Source organism: Oncorhynchus mykiss, chromosome 27 (assembly GCF_057628025.1).
Source record: "Oncorhynchus mykiss isolate SJ-2025 chromosome 27, ASM5762802v1, whole genome shotgun sequence".
Lineage (NCBI taxonomy): Eukaryota > Metazoa > Chordata > Actinopteri > Salmoniformes > Salmonidae > Oncorhynchus > Oncorhynchus mykiss.
The window spans coordinates 44,362,717-44,388,955 of NC_143048.1; the positions used below are offsets into that span (position 1 = coordinate 44,362,717).

General features: G+C 49.0%; 1 protein-coding gene across 2 annotated transcripts in view; it reads left to right on the forward strand.

The window, feature by feature from the left end:
* LOC110508082 (protein-tyrosine sulfotransferase 1) overlaps positions 1 to 26,239 on the forward strand; it is a 79,898-nt gene that overhangs the window by 21,148 nt on the left and 32,511 nt on the right. For both annotated transcript variants that reach the window (XM_036965666.2, XM_036965664.2), the window contains exon 3: positions 20,841 to 21,039. In XM_036965666.2, the coding sequence (XP_036821561.2) occupies positions 20,841 to 21,039 (199 nt within the window). The remainder of the gene's footprint in view (positions 1 to 20,840; positions 21,040 to 26,239) is intronic.

Here is a 26,239-nt window from a genome sequence, read left to right on the forward strand (position 1 = left end):
CATAATCCTAACTCATACTACCACAGCTAGCTAGCTAAACAATAAACCATAATCCTAACTCATACTACCACAGCTAGCTAGCTAAACAATAAACCATAATCCTAACTCATACTACCACAGCTAGCTAGCTAAACAATAAACCATAATCCTAACTCATACTACCACAGCTAGCTAGCTAAACAATAAACCATAATCCTAACTCATACTACCACAGCTAGCTAGCTAAACAATAAACCATAATCCTAACTCATACTACCACAGCTAGCTAGCTAAACAATAAACCATAATCCTAACTCATACTACCACAGCTAGCTAGCTAAACAATAAACCATAATCCTAACTCATACTACCACAGCTAGCTAGCTAAACAATTAACCATAATCCTAACTCATACTACCACAACTAGCTAGCTAAATGTCTAAACAAAATACTCCACTATGCAAGTAACCATTTCACTGCACTGTTTACACCTTCTGTATCCTGTGCATTTGTCAAACGTAGATTGTATTTGATATAGTGTGTTTACCAAAGACGGTAATGTGAAGAACATGACCTCACCAAAGTCAGATTTCGGATAAAGGCCAAGGACTAGATAATGTATTTTTTTGCTAATACTTTCACCACTTTTTAGTCGTTTACATTTTTGAGTTGTTTACTACACTGTGAATCCTAAAAGAGATTGGTGGGGCTAAGACTTAAACTGCTGTTAAGGATACTGAATGAGTGTAGACATAAAAAGGCCTCTCCGGTAGGTGTACCAAAAGATTCACGGGACATTTTTTTTTTTTTCAAAAGTTACACGTTTTTTAACGTTCAAAGCAGAATTACTTTCCCATTGTTCCTCAACTGCAGTGTACGATATACTATTTTCTAGCCGTGAGTATCTACTTTTATCCAATGTGTAACATTTAAAATAAATAAATAAGATGTTGCTACAGAGGATTGGCTGCGTCTGAAATGGCACTTAATTCCCTATTTAGTGCTCTTCTCTTGACCAGGGCCTGCAGAGCTCTGGTCATAAGTAGTGCACTATGTAGGCAAGAGGGTGCCTTTTCAGAGACAGCCGGTGACTCCTTTTTAAAGTCCGCCAGTAATAAGTGTGGAGGCACTAAACAGGTTGGTAATTGTAAACAGGTTGTTAATTGTAAACAGGTTGGTATGTATTGTAAACAGGTTGGTAATTGTAAACAGGTTGGTAATTGTAAACAGGTTGTTAATTGTAAACAGGTTGGTATGTATTGTAAACAGTTTGGTAATTGTAAACAAAGACCCAAGGCTCTAGATGTCATGTTGCCAGGTCCTCATTTTAGCTGCTGACATGCTGTGGGAGACGGGGACTCCCCAGCCGTGGTGCAGGAACACGGTAAAGTTTAGCTGTCATACTGTGGAGTGGACAGGAGGGGACACCCAAGGCTCTTAGAGCGGGGATAGGCCCGCGGAGCACCCTTTTGGGAACCCGGGGTCTCAACTTACGGTTGAGAGTTTAAAATAGTAAAATACACAAGTGCAATTTTAGAAATTTTGGTTGTGCCATCAGCAGTTTCTCTTCTTCTGACAGTCACTCAATTAGCCCATGTCACCTAAAACCTTTTTGAGTTAAGTTAGACGAGCGGACAGCTATCTAAACGTGTAGTAATCATGGTTGAATTACCGACCGAATTTTGTCACTCACTCTCAGATATCATATGCAAAGATTTCTCTCCACCCTTATGGCAAAAGGTGTAAAATTGCAGGAAAGTTGCTGTTAAAATGCACATATTTTTCTTTATGCCACATGTCAAAATGAGAAGAATTACAGAAAAGGCTAAACACTATACATCTGACTGTATGTATGTATGTATGGATGGATGTGGGTAGCAGACCCGCGAGCCACTGCGGCCCCTCATGATGATTTCAGATTTTTTTTGTGGCCCCCCACCCTCATCGAAGTTTCCCCTCCTTGGGCTAGAGGTTGCGAGCCATGGTCCTAATCTAGCTGCTGCGCTATGGGAGATACAGGAGTACCCTTCAATCTCCAGCCATGGAACACTGAAGGGGTTAGCTGCTACATGAGGGCACAAGTGAAGCGTTCCGCCTCCTTACGAAACTGTAAGGGCCCGAGAGTGTTCTGGAGTGTTCCGCAAGAGGCCAAATGTCCCTTGTTCAGCCCTCCTCTCCATATCTCTTAAGAATGCTCTCTGGGTACTGTAGTGATGTGAAGAAAGACCCACCACTCACACAGTGTAGCCTGTTTAGATATTCTGGAGAGAGATTGTGAGCTTGTGTACTCTTCTTGACCCTTCCCCTGGTATGATAAGTACAACACGAGCCCCGGTGAGATTGAAACCCAGAAAGAGGTAGAATTAGATGGGGATGGAGAGACAAACCCAGACACCAACGTCATCAGTGTGCAGCTGAATGCTGGGAACTCTTGGCTGTTCTGGCTACATTTAGTCAAAACAACAAACAATCTAAGTTATATTATGAAAACAGCACGTATTTTTTGCATAGATTCCGAGACTGTTAGCTTTTTAACAGCTAGTGTCACTATTTTCTGTCCCAGAATCCCGCTTAACAGACCGTTTTGAAGCCTGCTTGACAGAGCCAGCTAACCTTACCTAGCCAGCTAACCTTACCTAGCCAGCTAACCTTACCTAGCCAGCTAATCCGGCGCCGACAGAGATGGCCGCCTCGCTTCGCGTTCCTAGGAAACTATGCAGTTTTTTTGTTTTTTTACGTGTTATTTCTTACATTAGTACCCCAGGTCATCTTAGGTTTCATTACATACAGTCGAGAAGAACTACTGAATATAAGATCAGCATCAACTCACCATCAGTACTACCAAGAATATGTTTTTTGCGACACGGATCCTGTGTTCTGCCTTACAAACAGGACAACGGAGTGGATTCCATGCAGCGACCCCCAAAAAAAACAACTCCGAAAAAGAGGGAAACGAGGCGGTCTTCTGGTCAGACTCCGGAGACGGGCACATCGTGCACCACTCCCTAGCATTCTTCTTGCCAATGTCCAGTCTCTTGACAACAAGGTTGATGAAATCCGAGCAAGGGTAGCATTCCAGAGGGACATCAGAGACTGTAACGTTCTTTGCTTCACGGAAACGTGGCTCACTGGAGAGACTATCCGAAGCAGTGCAGCCAACGGGTTTCTCCACGCATCGCGCAGACAGAAACAAACATCTTTCTGGTAAGAAGAGGGGCGGGGGCGTATGCCTTATGACTAACGTGACATGGTGTGATGAAAGAAACATACAGGAACTCAAATCCTTCTGTTCACCTGATTTAGAATTCCTCACAATCAAATGTAGACCGCATTATCTACCAAGAGAATTCTCTTCGATTATAATCACAGCCGTATATATCCCCCCCCCCAAGCAGACACATCGATGGCTCTGAACAAACTTTATTTAACTCTTTGCAAACTGGAAACCATTCATCCGAGGCTGCATTCATTGTAGCTGGGGATTTTAACAAGGCTAATCTGAAAACAAGACTCCCTAAATTTTATCAGCATATCGATTGCGCAACCAGGGGTGGAAAGACCTTGGATCATTGTTACTCTAACTTCCGCGACGCATATAAGGCCCTGCCCCGCCCCCCTTTCGGAAAAGCTGACCACGACTCCATTTTGTTGATCCCTGCCTACAGACAGAAACTAAAACAAGAGGCTCCCACGCTGAGGTCTGTCCAACGCTGGTCCGACCAATCTGATTCCACACTCCAAGACTGCTTCCACCACGTGGACTGGGACATGTTTCGTATTGCGTCAGACAACAACATTGACGAATACGCTGATTCGGTGTGTGAGTTCATTAGAACGTGCGTTGAAGATGTCGTTCCCATAGCAACGATTAAAACATTCCCTAACCAGAAACCGTGGTTTGATGGCAGCATTCGCGTGAAACTGAAAGCGTGAACCACTGCTTTTAATCAGGGCAAGGTGTCTGGTAACATGACCGAATACAAACAGTGCAGCTATTCCCTCCGCAAGGCTATCAAACAAGCTAAGCGTCAGTACAGAGACAAAGTAGAATCTCAATTCAACGGCTCAGACACGAGGCATGTGGCAGGGTCTACAGTCAATCACGGACTACAGGAAGAAATCCAGCCCAGTCACGGACCAGGATGTCCTGCTCCCAGGCAGACTAAATAACTTTTTTGCCCGCTTTGAGGACAATACAGTGCCACTGACACGGCCTGCAACGAAAACATGCGGTCTCTCCTTCACTGCAGCCGAGGTGAGTAAGACATTTAAATGTGTTAACCCCCGCAAGGCTGCAGGCCCAGACGGCATCCCCAGCCGCGCCCTCAGAGCATGCGCAGACCAGCTGGCCGGTGTGTTTACGGACATATTCAATCAATCCCTATACCAGTCTGCTGTTCCCACATGCTTCAAGAGGGCCACCATTGTTCCTGTTCCTAAGAAAGCTAAGGTAACTGAGCTAAACGACTACCGCCCCGTAGCACTCACTTCCGTCATCATGAAGTGCTTTGAGAGACTAGTCAAGGACCATATCACCTCCACCCTACCTGACACCCTAGACCCACTCCAATTTGCTTACCGCCCAAATAGGTCCACAGACGATGCAATCTCAACCACACTGCACACCGCCCTAACCCATCTGGACAAGAGGAATACCTATGTGAGAATGCTGTTCATTGACTACAGCTCGGCATTCAACACCATAGTACCCTCCAAGCTCGTCATCAAGCTCGAGACCCTGGGTCTCGACCCCGCCCTGTGCAACTGGGTACTGGACTTCCTGACGGGCCGCCCCCAGGTGGTGAGGGTAGGCAACAACATCTCCTACCCGCTGATCCTCAACACTGGGGCCCCACAAGGGTGCGTTCTGAGCTCTCTCCTGTACTCCCTGTTCACCCACGACTGCGTGGCCACGCACGCCTCCAACTCAATCATCAAGTTTGCGGACGACACAACAGTGGTAGGCTTGATTACCAACAACGACGAGACGGCCTACAGGGAGGAGGTGAGGGCCCTCAGAGTGTGGTGTCAGGAAAATAACCTCACACTCAACGTCAACAAAACTAAGGAGATGATTGTGGACTTCAGGAAACAGCAGAGGGAACACCCCCCTATCCACATCGATGGAACAGTAGTGGAGAGGGTAGCAAGTTTTAAGTTCCTCGGCATACACATCACAGACAAACTGAATTGGTCCACTCACACAGACAGCATTGTGAAGAAGGCGCAGCAGCGCCTCTTCAACCTCAGGAGGCTGAAGAAATTCGGCTTGTCACCAAAAGCACTCACAAACTTCTACAGATGCACAATCGAGAGCATCCTGGCGGGCTGTATCACCGCCTGGTACGGCAACTGCTCCGCCCTCAACCGTAAGGCTCTCCAGAGGGTGGTGAGGTCTGCACAACGCATCACCGGGGGCAAACTACCTGCCCTCCAGGACACCTACACCACCCGATGTCACAGGAAGGCCATAAAGATCATCAAGGACATCAACCACCCGAGCCACTGCCTGTTCACCCCGCTATCATCCAGAAGGCGAGGTCAGTACAGGTGCATCAAAGCTGGGACCGAGAGACTGAAAAACAGCTTCTATCTCAAGGCCATCAGACTGTTAAACAGCCACCACTAACATTGAGTGGCTGCTGCCAACACACTGACACTGACTCAACTCCAGCCACTTTAATAATGGGAATTGATGGGAAATGATGTAAATATATCACTTGCCACTTTAAACAATGCTACCTTATATAATGTTACTTACCCTACATTATTCATCTCATATGCATACGTATATACTGTACTCTATCATCGACCGTATCCTTATGTAATACATGTATCACTAGCCACTTTAACTATGCCACTTTGTTTACATACTCATCTCATTTGTACATACTGTACTCGATACCATCTACTGTATCTTGCCTATGCTGCTCTGTACCATCACTCATTCATATATCCTTATGTACATATTCTTTATCCCCTTACACTGTGTACAAGACAGTAGTTTTGGAATTGTTAGTTAGATTACTTGTTGGTTATTACTGCATTGTCGGAACTAGAAGCACAAGCATTTCGCTACACTCGCATTAACATCTGCTAACCATGTGTATGTGACAAATAAAATTTGATTTGATTTAACCTTACCTAGCCAGCTAAGCTGCTAGCCATCATAACGAAGGTGGCTGCTTGGATTTCCCCGATTTGGGACCGTGTCGTCTTTTTAATGGAGGCCTCCTCAGCCGGAGGAAGGAGACTAGCACTTCCTGTAGTAGTAGGAGTTGTGTTTACGAAGCTCTTTTCTGGGACACTGACTGGCTTTTCAATGCAACAACTGCCTGCTTGAGGAGGACTATAGGACCGAGTTGTCTACTCTAAGCAAGCAAATCTCGGCGTTGCACAATCTGCTGGGGAAACCAAACCGAAACTACATCTTGCCTACCTTCTTGTTCTCTACACCTCAGGCTGACGTTGTTTCGGTATGGTGTGTATCACCGCACTGCCATCACTCTTTGACTGACTGGCCATGGACCTCTCCCCTAGGAAGCCCCCCCCCCCCCGCCTGTGGAAAATGGAGCAGGACTGACACTTCTAGAGGCCTTAGCAGATGCCACAGTCACAACGTCAACAGTGAAGAGGCGACTCCGGGATGCTGGCCTTCTAGGCAGACTGGCCAATAAAAAGAATAAGATGGGCAAAATAAGAGACACTGGACACAGGAACTCTGCATTAGAAGGTCAGCATCCCAGAGTCGACCCTAGTTCTGTCACACCTGGACTACTGCCCAGTCATATGGTCAATTACTATAAACAGGGACATCAGCAATTTACAAGTAGAACAGAGCAACACAGCTGGCTGTTCTCCTGGCTCAAAGTAGAGGAGAGATTTGACTGCATCACTACGTGTCTTTGTGAGAGGTATTGACATGTTGAAGGCACCGAGCTGTCTGTTTGAACTACTGGTACACAGCTCAGACACACATGCATACCCCACAAGACATGCCACAAATGGTCTCTTCACAGTCTCCAAGTCCAGAACACACTCTGGGGAAACGCACAATACTACATAGAGCCGTGACTACATTGAAACTCTATTCCACATCATGCCAGCAGTAGATAAAAAACATGACTACACTTTATGGAACAACGATTACTGTGAAGATACGCGTGCGCGCGCACACACATGCGCACACATTAAAACACGTACATATTGTTCTAGCGTGGTAATTATACATTTTGTATTGGAGATATGTACTAATGTGTTGTATTGGAGAGGTGTGGTAGTGGTGTGTTGTAATTTGTACTGTTATTGATTTTTGATGATTTTAATTTTTTTAATGTCGCTGGACCCCGGAAAGAGTAGCCGCTGCCTTGGCAGGAATGAATGGGGATCCATAATAAACCCCAGGAAGAGTAGCTGATGCCTTGGCAGGAACTAATGGGGATCCATAATAAACCCCAGGAAGAGTAGCCGCTGCCTTGACAGGAACTAATGGGGATGCATAATAAACCCCAGGAAGAGTAGCTGCTACCTTGGCAGGAACTAATGGGGATACATAATAAACCCCAGGAAGAGTAGCTGCTGCCTTGGCAGGAACTAATGGGGATACATAATAAACCCCAGGAAGAGTAGCTGCTGTCTTGACAGGAACTAATGGGGATCCATTATAAACCCCAGGAAGAGTAGCTGCTGCCTTGGCAGGAACTAATGGGGATCCATAATAAACCCCAGGAAGAGTAGCTGCTACCTTGGCAGGAACTAATGGGGATCCATAATAAACCCCAGGAAGAGTAGCCGCTGCCTTGGCAGGAACTAATGTGGATCCATAATAAACCCCAGGAAGAGTAGCTGCTGCCTTGACAGGAACTAATGGGGATCCCTAATAAACCCCAGGAAGAGTAGCCGCTGCCTTGGCAGGAACTAATGGGGATCCATAATAAACCCCAGGAAGAGTAGCCGCTGTCTTGACAGGAACTAATGGGGATCCATTATAAACCCCAGGAAGAGTAGCTGCTGCCTTGGCAGGAACTAATGGGGATACATAATAATAAACCCCAGGAAGAGTATCTGCTGCCTTGACAGGAACTAATGGGGATCCATAATAAACCCCAGGAAGAGTAGCCGCTGCCTTGGCAGGAACTAATGGGGATCCATAATAAACCCCAGGAAGAGTAGCCGCTGCCTTGGCAGGAACTAATGGGGATCCACAATAAACCCCAGGAAGAGTAGCCGCTGCCTTGGCAGGAACTAATGGGGATCCATAATAAACCCCAGGAAGAGTAGCTGCTGCCTTGGCAGGAACTAATGGGGATCCATAATAAACCCCAGGAAGAGTAGCCGCTGCCTTGGCAGGAACTAATGGGGATACATAATAAACCCCAGGAAGAGTAGCCGCTGCCTTGGCAGGAACTAATGGGGATCCATAATAAACCCCAGGAAGAGTAGCTGCTGTCTTGACAGGAACTAATGGGGATCCATAATAAACCCCAGGAAGAGTAGCTGCTGTCTTGGCAGGAACTAATGGGGATCCATAATAAACCCCAGGAAGAGTAGCCGCTGTCTTGACAGGAACTAATGGGGATCCATAATAAACCTCAGGAAGAGTAGCTGCTGCCTTGGCAGGAACTAATGGGGATCCATAATAAACCCCAGGAAGAGTAGCTGCTGTCTTGACAGGAACTAATGGGGATCCATAATAAACCTCAGGAAGAGTAGCTGCTGCCTTGGCAGGAACTAATGGGGATCCATAACAAATACACATACTAATTCAGAAAGAGGTAGACAGAGATGGAGGAGATGCACAGGAGGGAGAGAGAGAGCGCAGGGTAAGAGTGGGTGCCCACCCCTAGACCTGGACCTGGGGCCCAGCCTCCCACTCCCTACACACGGGCCTGGTCCCAGCCTCCCACCCCTACACATGGGCCTGGCCCCAGCCTCCCACCCCTACACACGGGCCTCGTCCCAGCCTCCCTACCCCTAGACCCGGGCCTGGTCCCAGCCTCTCTACCCCTAGACCCGAGCCTCGTCCCAGCCTCCCTACCCCTAGACCCGGGCCTGGTCCCAGCCTCTCTACCCCTAGACCCGAGCCTGGTGCCCAGCCTTCACCCACACACACACACACACACACCACCCCTTAGCACACCACCTCTCAGCTCACACGGGCCTGGTCCCAGCCTCCCACCCCTACACACGCGCCTCGTCCCAGCCTCACATTCCTTACCCCTAGACACGGGCCTGGTCCCAACCTCCCACCCCTAGACACGGGCCAGGTCCCAGCCTCCCACCCCTAGACACGGGCCTGGTCCCAGCCTCCCTACCCTTAGACACGGGCCTGGTCCCAGCCTCCCTACCCCTACACACAGGCCTGGTCCCAGCCTCCCACTCCCTACCCCTAGACACGGGCCTTGTCCCAGCCTCCCACCCCTAGACCCGAGCCTGGTGCCCTGCCTTCCCCCACACATGCACTCAGACACACACACACACACACACACACACACACACACACACACACGGGCCTGGTCCCAGCCTCCCACCCCTACACACGGGCCTGGTCCCAGCCTCCCACTCCCTACCCCTAGACACGGGCCTGGTCCCAGCCTCCCTACCCCTAGACACGGGCCTGGTCCCAGCCTCCCTACCCCTAGACACGGGCCTGGTCCCAGCCTCCCTACCCCTAGACACAGGCCTGGTCCCAGCCTCCCTACCCCTAGACACGGGCCTGGTCCCAGCCTCCCTACCCCTAGACACGGGCCTTGTCCCAGCCTCCCTACCCCTAGACCCGAGCCTGGTGCCCAGCCTTCCCCCACACATGCGCTCAGACACACACACACACACACACACACCACCCCTCAGCACACACGGGCCTGGTCCCAACCTCCCACCCCTAGACACGGGCCTGGTCCCTGCCTCCCTACCCCTAGACCTGGGCCTGGTCCCAGACCCCTACCCCTAGACACGAGCCTGGTCCCAGCCTTCCTCCCCCCCCCCACACACACACACACACACACACACACACACACACACACACACACACACACACACACACCACCCCTCAGCACATTGATTCCCATCAAATATTAATAAAATGGGATCTTAACCAGAGCGCTCTGGATAGAGCTCAAGACATGTAGCAGAGACAACACACATACTGTTACACACACACACACAGATGGACAGAGGCATGTGGCCATTGAGGAGAGAGCGAGAGACAGGAACTGTAAAAGATGAAGAATAGGGCTTTCAGTAAACAAGTCTCAACAGGGTTGGTATATGTACCATGAGCTCCTCAAACCACTGAGAAGACAGCTTTGCTGTGCCGGGGGCCGCATTTTCTGCTGCGTCCTTCGTGTGGACAACAAAATGTCTATTATATATGCCATAAACTAAAGAGGGTCTAATATTGTACCTCCAAGTCATGGAAATGCTTTACGTTTCCTTGTGTTTCACCACTGAATAAGGATCCTTAACTGTTCACATTTCAATGGAAAAGCTTGAGTTTCTTGTCTGTCTTCATTTAATATATGCTTGTTGGGACTTTTTTTATTGTTTCAAGTTACAGGGCACAGCAGAGTCGTCTAAACACTGTGCGATTGCATGCAAAGGGAACAAACAAACGTTCTCTCTTCTGAACTTTTCCTGGCTCATACTTTGCTTCACGCAAACAGGAAACCACACGTCATTGTATCGCCATAAAGCCTCCTCTATATCAGACGAGGAAAAACAACATATTTACTGGTTAACTGATTTGGTAACAACAGATTTACTGGTTAACTGATTCGGTAACAACAGATTTACTGGTAAACTGATTCGGTAACAACAGATTTATTGGTTAACTGATTTGGTAACAACAGATTTACTGGTTAACATAATCATGCTAGATCTAACAGGAAAGGATTTAACCTGATGTAAATGGAACAGGAAAGGATTTAACCTGATGTAAATGGGACAGGAAAGGATTTAACCTGATGTAAATGTATATTTAATAGGAAAGGATTTAACCTGATGTAAATGGAACAGGAAAGGATTTAACCTGATGTAAATGGGACAGGAAAGGATTTAACCTGATGTAAATGGAACAGGAAAGGATTTAACCTGATGTAAATGGAACAGGAAATGATTTAACCTGATGTAAAGGGAACAGGAAAGGATTTAACCTGATGTAAATTGAACAGGAAATGATTTAACCTGATGTAAAGGGAACAGGAAAGGATTTAACCTGATGTAAATTGAACAGGAAAGGATTTAACCTGATGTAAATGTGTATTTAACAGGAAAGGAAGTTCACAGGGAGTTGGTGTTTTTCATTCTTTACACCGAAATGATCAGCCTCCACATCAGATAAAGACGACTAAAAAGAAGTATAGACAATATAACAAGCTATGGGGGGAAACGAGAGATATATGCCACAGAGCAGATGTTTTTATCCACTGTGATCTCTGTTGGAGTTGAACCCACAACTGAACTTTACCACACAGGACCACAAGCGTTGCTCCGTTCCTACTTCTGAGTGGCCCGCCTCCTTACTGAGTCTGACTTAAACGGCTTGGTCCTCCAGGGGCAGGCGGTCTGCTATCATACTTCCTCTCTGAACCGCTCCCGATTTATGCTTTTTAGGAGGGAGGAAGGTAGCATTCGACACCCCCTAGGGCCTCGTGGCAGCCTTTTTACCAACCTCAACAGCACATCCCATCAGACCCCACCCTTCAGTAGTACTTCACCCTCACTAAGGCAGAGTGTCTCCATATTTACCCACTAAAAACATGCACGCGCAGGCATTTACTCAGACACACACACACACACACACACACCCTGTGGCTTACAGCAGGTCCCTATCTGTACTGTAGTGGGCCGGGCCCTCAGTACCCCTCTCTACACCGGTCTCTACACCATTACCATCAATTACATGGCTGTGGTTTAGGGAAGGAAGGCTCTCTCTCCGTCCTTCCCTCAGTGATCCAGAACACCACCCAGGGTGGATGAGCAGAGCACTAGGCCCAGCTATGAATAATTGAGAAACAGCCACAACCCATTAAGTGTCCCTTGCCTCCCCCACCCTATCTCCCCCCCCCCCCCCCCCCCCCCCCCCTGCTTCTCAGGGTTTTGTATTGTTCCATTCAAGGCCAGAGGAAGGACATGACTCTATCTCCTCACCTCCCATCTCAACCTTACTGAAGGACATGACTCTATCTCCTCACCTCCTATCTCAACCTTACTGAAGGACATGGTCCAAGGTCCCTCCCCTCAGGCCTTCTTCGCCACAGGGTGGTTTTAATAGAAAAAGGGGCAACGAGAGAGGATGCAAAGAATCGAAGAGCGATGGCTTGAGAAAGAGGCAAGGATCATCCTTGGCTGCCGAACCCCTGAGTCTGGTGGTCATTCAGCTGGAGAAGCCGAGAACAGGAAGTAAAACAGGTGTATAGGAAGACCTCTGCCCACGTCCTTTGTTAGTGGCTTTAAGTTGTAAAGCCAGGGCTCAAGCCATCTCGTTCTGAGACAATTACCCGTCATTATGACGTCAACATTCTAACAGTCTAATAAATACATTTTCATACAGTATATGCTGTGGAAGGTAGCGGGTAGCGGATGGAAGATAGCAGGTGGAAGGTATCAGGGGAAAGGTAGCGGGTAGCGGGTGGAAGGTAGCGGGTAGCGGGTGGAAGGTAGCGGGTGGAAGGTAGCAGGTGGAAGGTAGTGGGTGGAAGGTAGCGGGTAGAAGGTAGCGGGTGGAAGGTAGTGGGTAGCGGGTGGAAGGTAGCGGGTAGAAGGTAGCGGGTAGAAGGTAGCGGGTAGAAGGTAACGGGTAGAAGGTAGCGGACAGTACGTAATAGGACCATAACAGTTTCAACCTCGACCAGCAGCAGTTAGCAAGCTCCCTTTTTATTCTCCATTCTCTGCATCCTGGCTCCTCCAACCCACTCCCCTTGGTAGTCACTAATGGTACCCTATTCTCTACATAGTGCACTATATATTGAATAGGGTGCTATTAGGGACTCAGAACAGTGTTTGGTCCGTAGGTGGAGAAGATGGAAGACGTCTGGTGACTCACCACCACCCAGGAAATACAAGATAATTGTTTAGTCCTCAGTGGAACAAAAGTACAGGAGAAAAGAGTGGAGTGGAGAGGGAGAGGGGGAGGACTGGGTGGGAGGGGAGAGGGAGAGGGGGGAGGACTGGGTGGGAGGGGAGAGGGAGAGGGGGGAGGACTGGGTGGGAGGGGAGGGGAGAGGGAGAGGGGGGAGGACTGGGTGGGAGGGGAGGGGAGAGGGAGAGGGGGAGGACTGGGTGGGAGGGGAGAGGGAGAGGGGGGAGGACTGGGTGGGAGGGGAGAGGGAGAGGGGGGAGGACTGGGTGGGAGGGGAGAGGGAGAGGGGGGAGGACTGGGTGGGAGGGGAGGGGAGAGGGAGAGGGGGAGGACTGGGTGGGAGGGGAGAGGGAGAGGGGGAGGACTGGGTGGGAGGGGAGAGGGAGAGGGAGAGGGGGGAGGACTGGGTGAAAGGGGGTTGAAGGAGGGGAGAGTGTGTGTGGGTGGGTGGGAGGAGAGGGGTGGGTGGAAGTGGGGAGGAGTGGGAGAGGTTATAATGGAGTGGGTGAAAGGAGGGAGTGGGGGAGGACAGTATGAGAGGGGGGGAGTGGGAGAAGGAGATTTGTTTATTTCACTTTTGTATATTATCTACTTCACTTGCTTTTGGCAATGTTAACATATGTTTCGCATGTTTCTCAATTTTCCCCTTGAATTGAATTGAAAGGGTGAAGGAGGGAGAGTGGGGGGGGGGGGGAGTGGGTGAGTGAGTGGGGGGAGGGCAGGAGAAAGGGGGGAGTAGGAGAGGGGGTAAAAGATCAGTTTGACGAAAAAAACTCTCTCTCTTACACACACCCATACGTACTCTCTCACACACACCCACCCATACGTACTCTCTCACACACACCCACCCATACGTACTCTCTCACACACACACACCCATACGTACTCTCTCACACACACCCACCCATACGTACTCTCTCACACACACCCACCCATACGTACTCTCTCACACACACACACCCATACGTACTCTCTCACACACACACCCACCCATACGTACTCTCTCACACACACACCCATACGTACTCTCTCACACACACCCACCCATACGTACTCTCTCACACACACACACTTATACGTACCCTCTCTCACACACCCACCCATACGTACTCTCACACACACCCACCCATACGTACTCTCTCACACACCCATACGTACTCTCTCACACACACCCATACGTACTCTCTCACACACACCCACCCATACGTACTCTCTCTCACACACACCCACCCATACGTACTCTCTCACACACACCCACCCATACGTACTCTCTCTCACACACACCCACCTATACGTACTCTCACACCCACCCATACGTACTCTCTCACACACACCCACCCATACGTACTCACACACATACATCCACCCATACGTACTCTCACACACACACACACCCATACGTACTCTCTCACACACACACACCCATACGTACTCTCACACACACCCATACGTACTCTCTCACACACACACACCCATACGTACTCTCACACACACCCATACGTACTCTCTCACACACACCCACCCATACGTACTCTCTCACACACACACACCCATACGTACTCTCTCACACACACACACACACACACACACACACACACACACACACACACACACACACACACACACACGTACACACACACGTACACTCTCTCTCTCTCACTCACACACCCACTCACTCACTCACTCACTCACTCACTCACACACACACACCCACCCATACGTACACTCTCTCTCACACACACACACACACACCCATACGTACACACACAGACACACACACACACACACACACACACACACACACACACACACACACACACACACACACACACACACACACACACACACACATACATCTCTTTGCTCATCTCTCTTGGAGGTCGTTGAGGCTGAAAGCTTGTTGTCTGTTTTATATTGTAATCTATTTGGAGCAGCTGCAGATGACAGATGACACCCTGATGAGTTAATTTACTGTTCAATATTCATGCCTTTTACCATCTCTCCCTCACTCCATCTCTCCCTCACTCCATCTCTCCCTCCATCTCTCCATCTCTCCCTCACTCCTTCTCTCCCTCCCTCACTCCATCTCTCCCTCCCTCACTCCATCTCTCCCTCCCTCCCTCCATCTCTCCCTCGCTCCGTCTCTCCCTCGCTCCGTCTCTCCCTCGCTCCGTCTCTCCCTCGCTCCGTCTCTCCCTCGCTCCGTCTCTCCCTCGCTACATTTCTCCCTCCCTCCCTCCATCTCTCCCTCCCTCCCTCCATCTCTCCCTCCCTCCCTCCCTCCCTCCATCTCTCCCTCCCTCCCTCCATCTCTCCCTCGCTCCGTCTCTCCCTCACTCCATCTCAGAAATAGGCCTAGCTAGCTGGCAACCCCAGCTGTGACCTAGCTAGCCGGCAACCCCAGCTGTGACCTAGCTAGCCGGCAACCCTAGCTGTGACATAGCTAGCCGGCAACCCCAGCTGTGACCTAGCTAGCCGGCAACCCTAGCTGTGACATAGCTAGCCGGCAACCCCAGCTGTGACATAGCTAGCCGGCAACCCTAGCTGTGACATAATGAGTCATGTCATAGTTTAGGCCGAGGGGACAACTTAGGCCGAGGGGACAGCTTAGGCCGAGGGGAAACCTTAGGCCGAGGGGACAGCTTAGGCCGAGGGGACAGCTTAGGCCGAGGGGACAGCTTAGGCCGAGGGGACACCTTAGGCCGAGGGGACAACTTAGGCCGAGGGGACAGCTTAGGCCGATGGGACACCTTAGGCCGAGGGGACAACTTAGGCCCGAGGGGACAACTTAGGCCGAGGGGACAGCTTAGGCCGAGGGGACACCTTAGGCCGAGGGGACACCTTAGGCCGAGGGGACACCTTAGGCCGAGGGGACACCTTAGGCCCGAGGGGACAACTTAGGCCGAGGGGACAGCTTAGGCCGAGGGGACACCTTAGGCCGAGGGGACACCTTAGGCCGAGGGGACACCTTAGGCCGAGGGGACAGCTTAGGCCGAGGGGACAGCTTAGGCCGAGGGGGACAACTTAGGCCGAGGGGACAGCTTAGGCCGAGGGGGACAACTTAGGCCGAGGGGGACAACTTAGGCCGAGGGGACAGCTTAGGCCGAGGGGGACAACTTAGGCCGAGGGGACAGCTTAGGCCGAGGGGGACAACTTAGGCCGAGGGGACAGCTTAGGCCGAGGGGGACAACTTAGGCCGAGGGGACAGCTTAGGCCGAGGGGGACAACTTAGGCCGAGGGGACAACTTAGTCCGAGGCGGAGAGAGAAAATATGGAGCGATATCTATATAGCAAAACAACCTGATAGACTCTGAGGAACAAACATGACTCATTCTGACCTTGAGAGAGAACAACGTAAAACACCAAATAATGCAGAGCAGAATTGGGCCGAAATCGCTAACTATCAAAATCCAGAAAAGAGCCGTTAAATTCTACAACCACCTAAAAGGAAGCGATTCCCAAATCTTCCATAACAAAGCCATCACCTACAGAGAAATGAACCTGGAGAAGAGCAAGCTGGTCCTGGGGCTTTGTTCACAAACACAAACAGACCCCACAGAGCCCCAGGAAAGCAACACAATTAGACCCAACCAAATCATGAGAAAACAAAACGATAATTACTTGACATATTGGAAATAATTAACTAAACAACAGAGCAAACTAGAATGCTATTTGGCCCTAAACAGAGAGTACACAGTGGCAGAATACCTGACCACTGTGACTGACCCAAACTTAAGGAAAGCTTTGACTATGTACAGACTCAGTGAGCATAGCCTTGCTATTGAGAAAGGCCGCCATAGCTCTGGCTCTCAAGAGAAGACAGGCTATGTGCTCACTGCCCACAAAATGAGGTGGAAACTGAGCTGCATTTTATACATTTCCCTCAGTAAATACAACCTATATTTATGTTTATTTATTTTCCCTTTTATACTTGAACTTTTTACACATGACATTTGTAATATATTTTGGAATTCTTGTTTACAGTTTTTTTTTGTAAAAGAAATACCTTCTTCAGAATCTATTTAGACTGTCAACGCCCTGGTCTACGCCCTACGTAGGGGACAGAGCCCTATGGTCCTGGTCTAAAGTAGTGCCCTACGTAGGGAACAGAGCCCTATGGTCCTGGTCTAAAGTAGGGCCCTACATAGGGAACAGAGCCCTATGGTCCTGGTCTAAAGTAGTGCACTACGTAGGGGACAGAGCCCTATGGTCCTGGTCTAAAGTAGTGCCCTACGTAGGGAACAGAGCCCTATGGTCCTGGTCTAAAGTAGTGCCCTACGTAGGGAACAGAGCCCTATGGTCCTGGTCTAAAGTAGTGCCCTACGTAGGGAACAGAGCCCTATGGTCTTGGTCAAAGGTAGTGCACTACGTAGGGAACAGAGCCCTATGGTCCTGGTCTAAAGTAGTGCACTATGTAGGGAACAGAGCCCTATGGTCCTGGTCTAAAGTAGTGCCCTACGTAGGGAACAGAGCCCTATGGTCCTGGTCTAAAGTAGTGCACTACGTAGGGAACAGAGCCCTATGGTCCTGGTCTAAAGTAGTGCCCTACGTAGGGAACAGAGCCCTATGGTCCTGGTCTAAAGTAGTGCCCTACGTAGGGAACAGAGCCCTATGGTCCTGGTCTAAAGTAGTGCACTACGTAGGGAACGGAGCCCTATGGTCCTGGTCAAAGGTAGTGCACTATGTAGGGAACAGAGCCCTATGGTCCTGGTCTAAAGTAGTGCACTACGTAGGGAACAGAGCCCTATGGTCCTGGTCTAAAGTAGTGCACTATGTAGGGAACGGAGCCCTATGGTCCTGGTCAAAGGTAGTGCACTATGTAGGGAACAGAGCCCTATGGTCCTGGTCTAAAGTAGTGCACTACGTAGGGAACAGAGCCCTATGGTCCTGGTCTAAAGTAGTGCACTACGTAGGGAACAGAGCCCTATGGTCCTGGTCTAAAGTAGTGCACTATGTAGGGAACAGAGCCCTATGGTCCTGGTCTAAAGTAGTGCACTATGTAGGGAACAGAGCCCTATGGTCCTGGTCTAAAGTAGTGCACTATGTAGGGAACAGAGCCCTATGGTCCTGGTCTAAAGTAGTGCACTACGTAGGGAACAGAGCCCTATGGTCCTGGTCTAAAGTAGTGCACTACGTAGGGAACAGAGCCCTATGGTCCTGGTCAAAGGTAGTGCACTACGTAGGGAACAGAGCCCTATGGTCCTGGTCAAAGGTAGTGCACTATGTAGGGAACAGAGCCCTATGGTCCTGGTTTAAAGTAGTGCACTATGTAGGGAACAGAGCCCTATGGTCCTGGTCAAAGGTAGTGCACTATGTAGGGAACGGAGCCCTATGGTCCTGGTCTAAAGTAGTGCACTATGTAGGGAACAGAGCCCTATGGTCCTGGTCAAAGGTAGTGCACTATGTAGGGAACGGAGCCCTATGGTCTTGGTCAAAGGTAGTGCACTACGTAGGGAACAGAGCCCTATGGTCCTGGTCTAAAGTAGTGCACTATGTAGGGAACAGAGCCCTATGGTCCTGGTCTAAAGTAGTGCACTATGTAGGGAACAGAGCCCTATGGTCCTGGTCTAAAGTAGTGCACTATGTAGGGAACAGAGCCCTATGGTCCTGGTCTAAAGTAGTGCACTACGTAGGGAACAGAGCCCTATGGTCCTGGTCAAAGGTAGTGCACTATGTAGGGGACAACTTGAGAAAATAAGCTTTCTTTACATTACCATGTTGCTGATTTGAATCTAGGCTGGGGGATGGCTGCCCACTCTCCTGCTGATTTGAATCGAGGCTGGGGGATGGCTGCCCACTCTCCTGCTGATTTGAATCGAGGCTGGGGGATGGCTGCCCACTCTCCTGATGATTTGAATCGAGGCTGGGGGATGGCTGTCCACTCTCCTGCTGATTTGAATCGAGGCTGGTGGATGGCTGTCCACTCTCCTGCTGATTTGAATCGAGGCTGGGGGATGGCTGTCCACTCTCCTGCTGATTTGAATCGAGGCTGGGGGATGGCTGTCCACTCTCCTGCTGATTTGAATCAAGGCTGGGGGATGGCTGTCCACTCTCCTGATGATTTGAATCGAGGCTGGGGGATGGCTGTCCACTCTCCTGCTGATTTGAATCGAGGCTGGTGGATGGCTGTCCACTCTCCTGCTGATTTGAATCAAGGCTGGGGGATGGCTGCCCACTCTCCTGCTGATTTGAATCGAGGCTGGGGGATGGCTGCCCACTCTCTTGCTGATTTGAATCGAGGCTGGGGGATGGCTGTCCACTCTCCTGCTGATTTGAATCAAGGCTGGGGGATGGCTGCCCACTCTCCTGCTGATTTGAATCGAGGCTGGGGGATGGCTGCCCACTCTCCTGCTGATTTGAATCAAGGCTGGGGGATGGCTGCCCACTCTCCTGCTGATTTGAATCGAGGCTGGGGGATGGCTGCCCACTCTCCTGCTCTTTGTATGAATCTCTCCCCACTGCTGGTAGGGAGAACACGGTGTGTCAACCTGATTCATCTTTAACGCAGGCGGGCGGGTGGGCAGGCGGACGCCTGGCTGTGGTGTAACCACGAAGGGTTAGCCCTCCCTACCCCATTCTAAGCCAGTCTGTGTGTCCCCCCCAATGGCACCCAATAGGGCTATGGTCAAAAGTAATGCAGTACACAAAGAATAGGTCAACCTGAACACAGAACTCAGCTGTTGCTATGGCGATGATCTGTTCTAAACGAGGAGCGGGATCAGGGCAGGATGTTCCGGGTGGTGGTCTATAGAGCTCGGCCTGGCTCCAACAACACGGGTCGTACAGGCAGCGTGTTCGTGCTGCAGGTCTTTCTCACAGCGGCGGTGCATGATCAAACATCTTGACACTTCATTTGTTCCCGTTATCCAATAAACCATCGAATATCCTCATTCTTAATGTCATCAATAAATGATCAACTTTCAGATTTTTCTGTAAACAAAAGCTTCCGTCCAGACATTGTCCCCCCCACCCCCCACCCAGGGTAGTGTGATGGAATGGTTATTCATTTTTTTAATATCACTGCTCTAAATCTTGGTAATTTGGGGGGGGGGGGGCAGTCCCAGATCCACTCAGTGTAGGTCGGTAATGTTGTCCTAATGTCTCGTCTCCTTGCTCATATAAAGGAACCAGAATACATGGAGACACAGACATGGGGACAGGGGCTTGATCTGATACAGTGAGAGAGACCCATATCTCAATGGAAAGACAATACACGTGTTCAGCCCATTAACTGTGAGGCCTGGAGCTGGAGAGAGGCTGGAGCTTGGGGGCCATCTTTAATTCTGTCCCATGATCCAGTTAGAGCCAATTAGTTTGCAGTTAGCTGCCTGCAGTGACACGGGCTGGTCCACTGAGCCATCCTGGGCAAGCTTAATAATGCTAACACCATGCTATCAAGGGATAATGTTGAACCGTTCCTTAGCAATGCTAACACTATGCTATCAAGGGATACTGTTGAACAATCCCTTAATAATGCTAACACCATGCTATCAAGGGATACAGTTGAACAATCCCTTAACAATGCTAACACCATGCTATCAAGGTATAATGTTGAACCGTTCCTTAGCAATGCTAACACCATGCTATCAAGGTATAATGTTGAACCGTCCCTTAATAATGCTAACACCATGCTATCAAGGGTAACAATCTAACGTGGATGACACTGGTGTTGTTCAACTAGCAGTGCCTTTAGAGGATGCTAGTCAATGGTCTTCGGGGGGGCACGACACACGCTACAATGCTAACCTCTTGCTAACTGTGGTTTCTCTGTCTCTCTCTGCAGGGTGGAGAGGTCTACAGACCAGGTGATCAAGCCGGTCAACGTGGAGGCCTTATCCAAGTGGGTGGGCAAGATCCCTGCGGACGTACTGAGAGACATGCCCGTCATCGCCCCCATGTTGTCCCGTCTGGGGTACGACCCCCACGCCAACCCTCCAAACTACGGCCGGCCAGACCCCAAGGTCCTTGACAACACCAGGAGGGTGAGTGGGGAAACGAATGACAGTGACATGTCAACCCACAACACATACCTCAGACACACTCACCCACACAACTCTAGTGTACTGAGAAACACTGGGACGCATGTTAAGCACACTCCCATACACACAATGCATTCCGATGCATTCCAATGCTTTCCAATGCATTCCACAAAGGATCTGAAGTTTCCTCTGAAGCAGGAAGCAGATCTGAGAATTGTATTCTTAGGTTCCCAGGACTCTTTCTCTAGTTGCATCGCCTTTCAAATCGCCTGTCCAATCTCTGACTCCCATTAAATGACCTGTCCAATCTCTGACTCCTATTAAATTATCTGTCCAATCATCTGCCTCCTAGTTAAATGACCTGTTGAGTTAATATCTGTATTCATATAATTAATTCCCATTTTAATTTAATTCCCACCTGCTGATTTAGCATCTGTCTGAATTCAGTGATCACATCCAAATATATATATATATATTTCTTAACATTTATTTGACTAGGCAAGTCCATTAAGAACAAATTCTTATTTAAAATGACGGCCTACACCGGCCAAACCCGGACGGCGCTGGGCCAAATGTGCGCCGCCCTGTGGGATTCCCAATCACAGCCGAATGTGATACAGCCTGGATTCGAACCAGGGACTGTAGGGATGCCTCTTGCACTGAGATAGAGTGCCTTAGACCACTGCGCCACTCGGTAGCCCAAGTCCCATCCAGTCCCATCTTCCACATCTACCAGACAGACCTGTATGTGAGAGTCCTTCTGCTCTAGTACACTCACTGACCCGGCCAGACGACTTTGGTGCTGGAAAGTGGCGAGCACACGGGCCTCTATTTCTGGAGCAGAATATGTTTTATTCAGCGAGGAGCCCTGGTATCGGGTGTCTCTCAAGCCTCTCTCTTTAGATTTCTTATCTCTGATCCTGTGGAGCATATTCAGTCTGTTTATTTTGATGTCTCTTGTTCAGGATTTAAACTGATACATTCCAGTACTGTAGGCCCCGGAGGACCAATGACCTATGTGTTGTGTAAACGTTCATCTGATTAGCATCTCTCCGTTGACATGTTCTCATGTGATCTCTGAACCTCCACCCTGCTTGGCGTCAGTTCCAGGTTCTATACCATCTCTATGTGTGTGTGTGTGTGTATATATATATATATATATATATATATATATATATATATATATATATATATATATATATATATAATCTATATATATCTCTATTAGATATTTATATATATATATCTCTATTAGATATTTATATATATATATCTCTATTAGATATTTAAGTTTACTTTTAACGTTACAGCCTTATTGTAAATTATTAAATTGTTTTTTCCCCTCATCAATCTACACACAATACCCCATAATGACATCACAATACCCCATAATGACATCACAATACCCCATAATGACATCACAATACCCCATAATGCCAAAGCAAAAAAACGTTTTTTTATATTTTTTTAACAAACGTATATAACAAATGTATAAAAAAAGTTAAACTATCACATTTACATAAGTATTCAGACACTTTACTCAGTACTTTGTTGAAGCGCCTTTGGCAGCGATATACAGCTGGGTTTGATCTGTCTTCAATTTATAATCTTTGAAACCAACGTACAACAACATGCCTTTTTTTTAATAAGTCTGTATTGATCTCTTGTTATCCTAATTGTCTCTCAGAGGAGAAGGGGCGTTGTGAAGTTACGATGCACGGTAACCATATGAAGAGTATTACAGTAAGGAGATAGCCAGCTACTCTTTAACTCTCAATCTGTTTTCCATTTGTCTTGATCCATTATTGATTATTCTCTAGTGGCTAAAGTCTCTAAAGAACAAACTGGGCATACCACACACACACACGCCACACACACACACACACCAAACACATGCGTAGGCACACACACACACACACACACACACACACACACACACACACACACACACACCAAACACATGCGTAGGCACACACACACACGTATGTGTGTGTTTAAGCACGCTGCCCCCCTCTAAACAACTTGGGTGTAAGGAAGTGGCCTCTCTTACATTTTGTGTAAGTCAAGTGTTTTATTGAGCCTTACAGCCTGTGGGTCATAGCCTGGGGGTCACAGCCTGGGGGTCACAGCCTGGCGGTCACAGCCTGGGGGTCACAGCCTGGGGGTCACAGACCCTTACCCCTGTGTCAAGGCTGCCTGTAATTCATCAGCCCAACATGGCGTTGCTGTAGGCCTCATCACATTTCCTGTCCAGGCCCCTCCCACACAACATGTGGGGGGTGGGGCGGCAGGTAGCCTAGTGGATAGAGCGTTGGGCCAGTAACCGAAAGTTTGCAAGATCGAATCCCCGAGCTGACAAGGTGAAAATCTGTTGTTCTGCCACTCAACAATGCCGTTAACCCACTGTTTCCGATAGGCCGTCATTAAAAATAAGAATTTGTTCTTAACTGACTTGCCTGGTTAAATGAAGGTTAAATGAACTGACTTGCCTAGTTCAATGAAAGGTAAATTAACCGACTTGCCTAGTTAAATAAAGGTTAAATTAACAGCCTCCGCTCTTCTGGGAAGGCTTCCCACTAGATGTTGGAACATTGCTGCTATAACAGCCTCCACTCTTCTGGGAAGGCTTCCCACTAGATGTTGGAACATTGCTGCTATAACAGCCTCCACTCTTCTGGGAAGGCTTTCCACTAGATGTTGGAACATCGCTGCAGAGACTTCCATTCAGCCATGTGCATTGGTGAGGTTGGGCACTGATGTTTGGAGATTAGGCCTAGCTCACAGTTGGCGTTCCAATTTATCCCAAAGGTGTTAGATGGGGTTGAGGTCAGGGCTCTGTGCAGGCCAGTCAAGTTCTTCCACACCGATCTCGACAAACCATTTCTGTATGGACCTCACTTTGTGCACAGGGGCATAGTCATGCTGAAACAGGAAAGGGTCTTCCTCAAACTGTTGCCACAAAGTTGGAAACATAGAATCATCTAGAATGTCATTGTATGCTGTAGCGTTAAGATTTCCCTTCACTGGAACTAAGAGGCCTATCCCGAACCATGGAAAAACATCCCCAGACCATTATTCCTCCTCCCCCAAACTTTACAGTTGGCACTATGCATTCAGGCATGTAGCGTTCTTCTGGCATCCCCCAAACCCAGATTTGTCTGTCGGACTGCCAGATGGTGAAGCGTGATTCATCACTCCAGAGAACGCATTTCCACTGCTCCAGAGTTCAATGGAGGCGAGTTTTACACCACTCCAGCCGACGCTTGGTGATCTCAGCCTTGTGTGCGGCTGCACGGCCATGGAAACCCCTTTCATGAAGCTCCTGACAAACAGTTCTCAGTAGTGAGTATTGCAACTGAGGACAGATGATTTTAATATGCTGCACGCTTCAGCACTCGGTGGATCCGTTCTGGTAGCTTGCCGTGGCCTACCACTTCACGGCTGAGCCGTTGTTGCTCCTAGACGTTTCCACTTCACAGTAACAACACTTAGTTTACAGCTCTATCAGGTGCAGAAATTTCACAAACTGACTTGTTGAAAAGGTGGCATCCTATGACGGTGCAACTTTGAAAGTCACTGAGTTCTTCAGTAAGGATGTTCTACTGCCAATGTTTGTCTATGGAGGTTGTATGGCGGTGTACTCGATTTTATATCATATATATATATATATGTGTATATTTATATTTTAGTGTATCATATTGACTCCAGACTTCAATGTGTGTGTGTGTGTGTGCGTGTGCGTGCGTGCGTATATATTTTAGTGTGTCATATTGACTTCAGTGTGTGTGTGTATTTTAGTGTATCACATTGACTTCAGTGTGTGTGTGTATTTTAGTGTATCACATTGACTCCAGACTTCGCTGTGCTCCACTAGCCAGCTGGAGTTATCAACTGTTGTGTTGTTTAAGGGTCTTATGGGGTTTTGGTGAGGTGTTGGTTCCACTTGTCTTTAGAAGACCCTCAAAACAATCAATTTGAACCCTTCAGAGGGATTAACTGTCAGTTGTATTATCTGTTAATAATAAAGTATGGTAATGTATTTTTATAATGGAAAGTATGGTAATGTGATTTTATAATGGAAAGTATGGTAATGTGATTTTTATAATGGAAACTGCTCAGTGGGGAGGTGTGTGTTCCTCTCCCCTGGAGCTGAGCGGAGCCCACCTATTCCTCGTTGTGGTTGTTACCCCAGTGTGAAGTCCCATTTGACTTCTGTCGTGAGAATGTGTTTTCTTCCATATGTTTCAAGTGGAGCCGAACGGGAGAGAACTGGGAATAAATGTGAAATAGTTCATAACGCCACGGTATCTGCGTTCACATCGAGATGCCTAGCCGATGACTCGGACGGAAAGCATTCTGAGACTGATCGAGAGAGGTGTGGGAAATGGGGAGGCGAGGGAGAGGAGGGTTGGAAGAGCGGAGGACCAGGGGAGGGGGGACTAAACCGTGTCCGACCGCAAACAGAGATGAAAGCTAACTAGTTTGTCAGTCGAGGTAGCAGGCCTGGGGTTGTGAGAGAACTCCTGTAGCCCTAGTTCCTGCTCCAAGGTAAACTGTACTGCGATCGGGAGGATAGGCCTTGGGGAGGAGCTTGGGGGGGGTGTAGGTTGGGGGAGCTTAGGGAAGAGCTTGGGAGGAAGATGGGGGTGGGGTAGTTTAAGGGAGAGAGGGAGTTTGGGGGAGGTTTGGTGGTGAGGGAGGTTTGGTAGGGAGGCATGGTGGTGAGGGAGGTTTGGAGGGAGGTTTGGTGGTGAGGGAGGTTTGGTGGTGAGGGAGGTTTGGAGGGAGGTATGGTGGTGAGGGAGGTATGGTGGTGAGGGAGGTTTGGTGATGAGGGAGGCTTGGTGGTGAGGGAGGTTTGGAGGGAGGTATGGTGGTGAGGGAGGTTTGGTGGTGAGGGAGGGAGGTTTGGAGGGAGGTTTGGTGGTGAGGGAGGTTTGGTGGTAGGTATGGTGGTGAGGGAGGTATGGTGGTGAGGGAGGTTTGGAGGGAGGTATGGTGGTGAGGGAGGTTTGGTGGTGAGGGAGGGAGGTTTGGAGGGAGGTTTGGTGGTGAGGGAGGTTTGGTGGTAGGTATGGTGGTGAGGGAGGTATGGTGGTGAGGGAGGTTTGGAGGGAGGTATGGTGGTGAGGGAGGTTTGGAGGGAGGTTTGGTGGTGAGGGAGGTTTGGAGGGAGGTTTGGTGGTGAGGGAGGTTTGGAGGG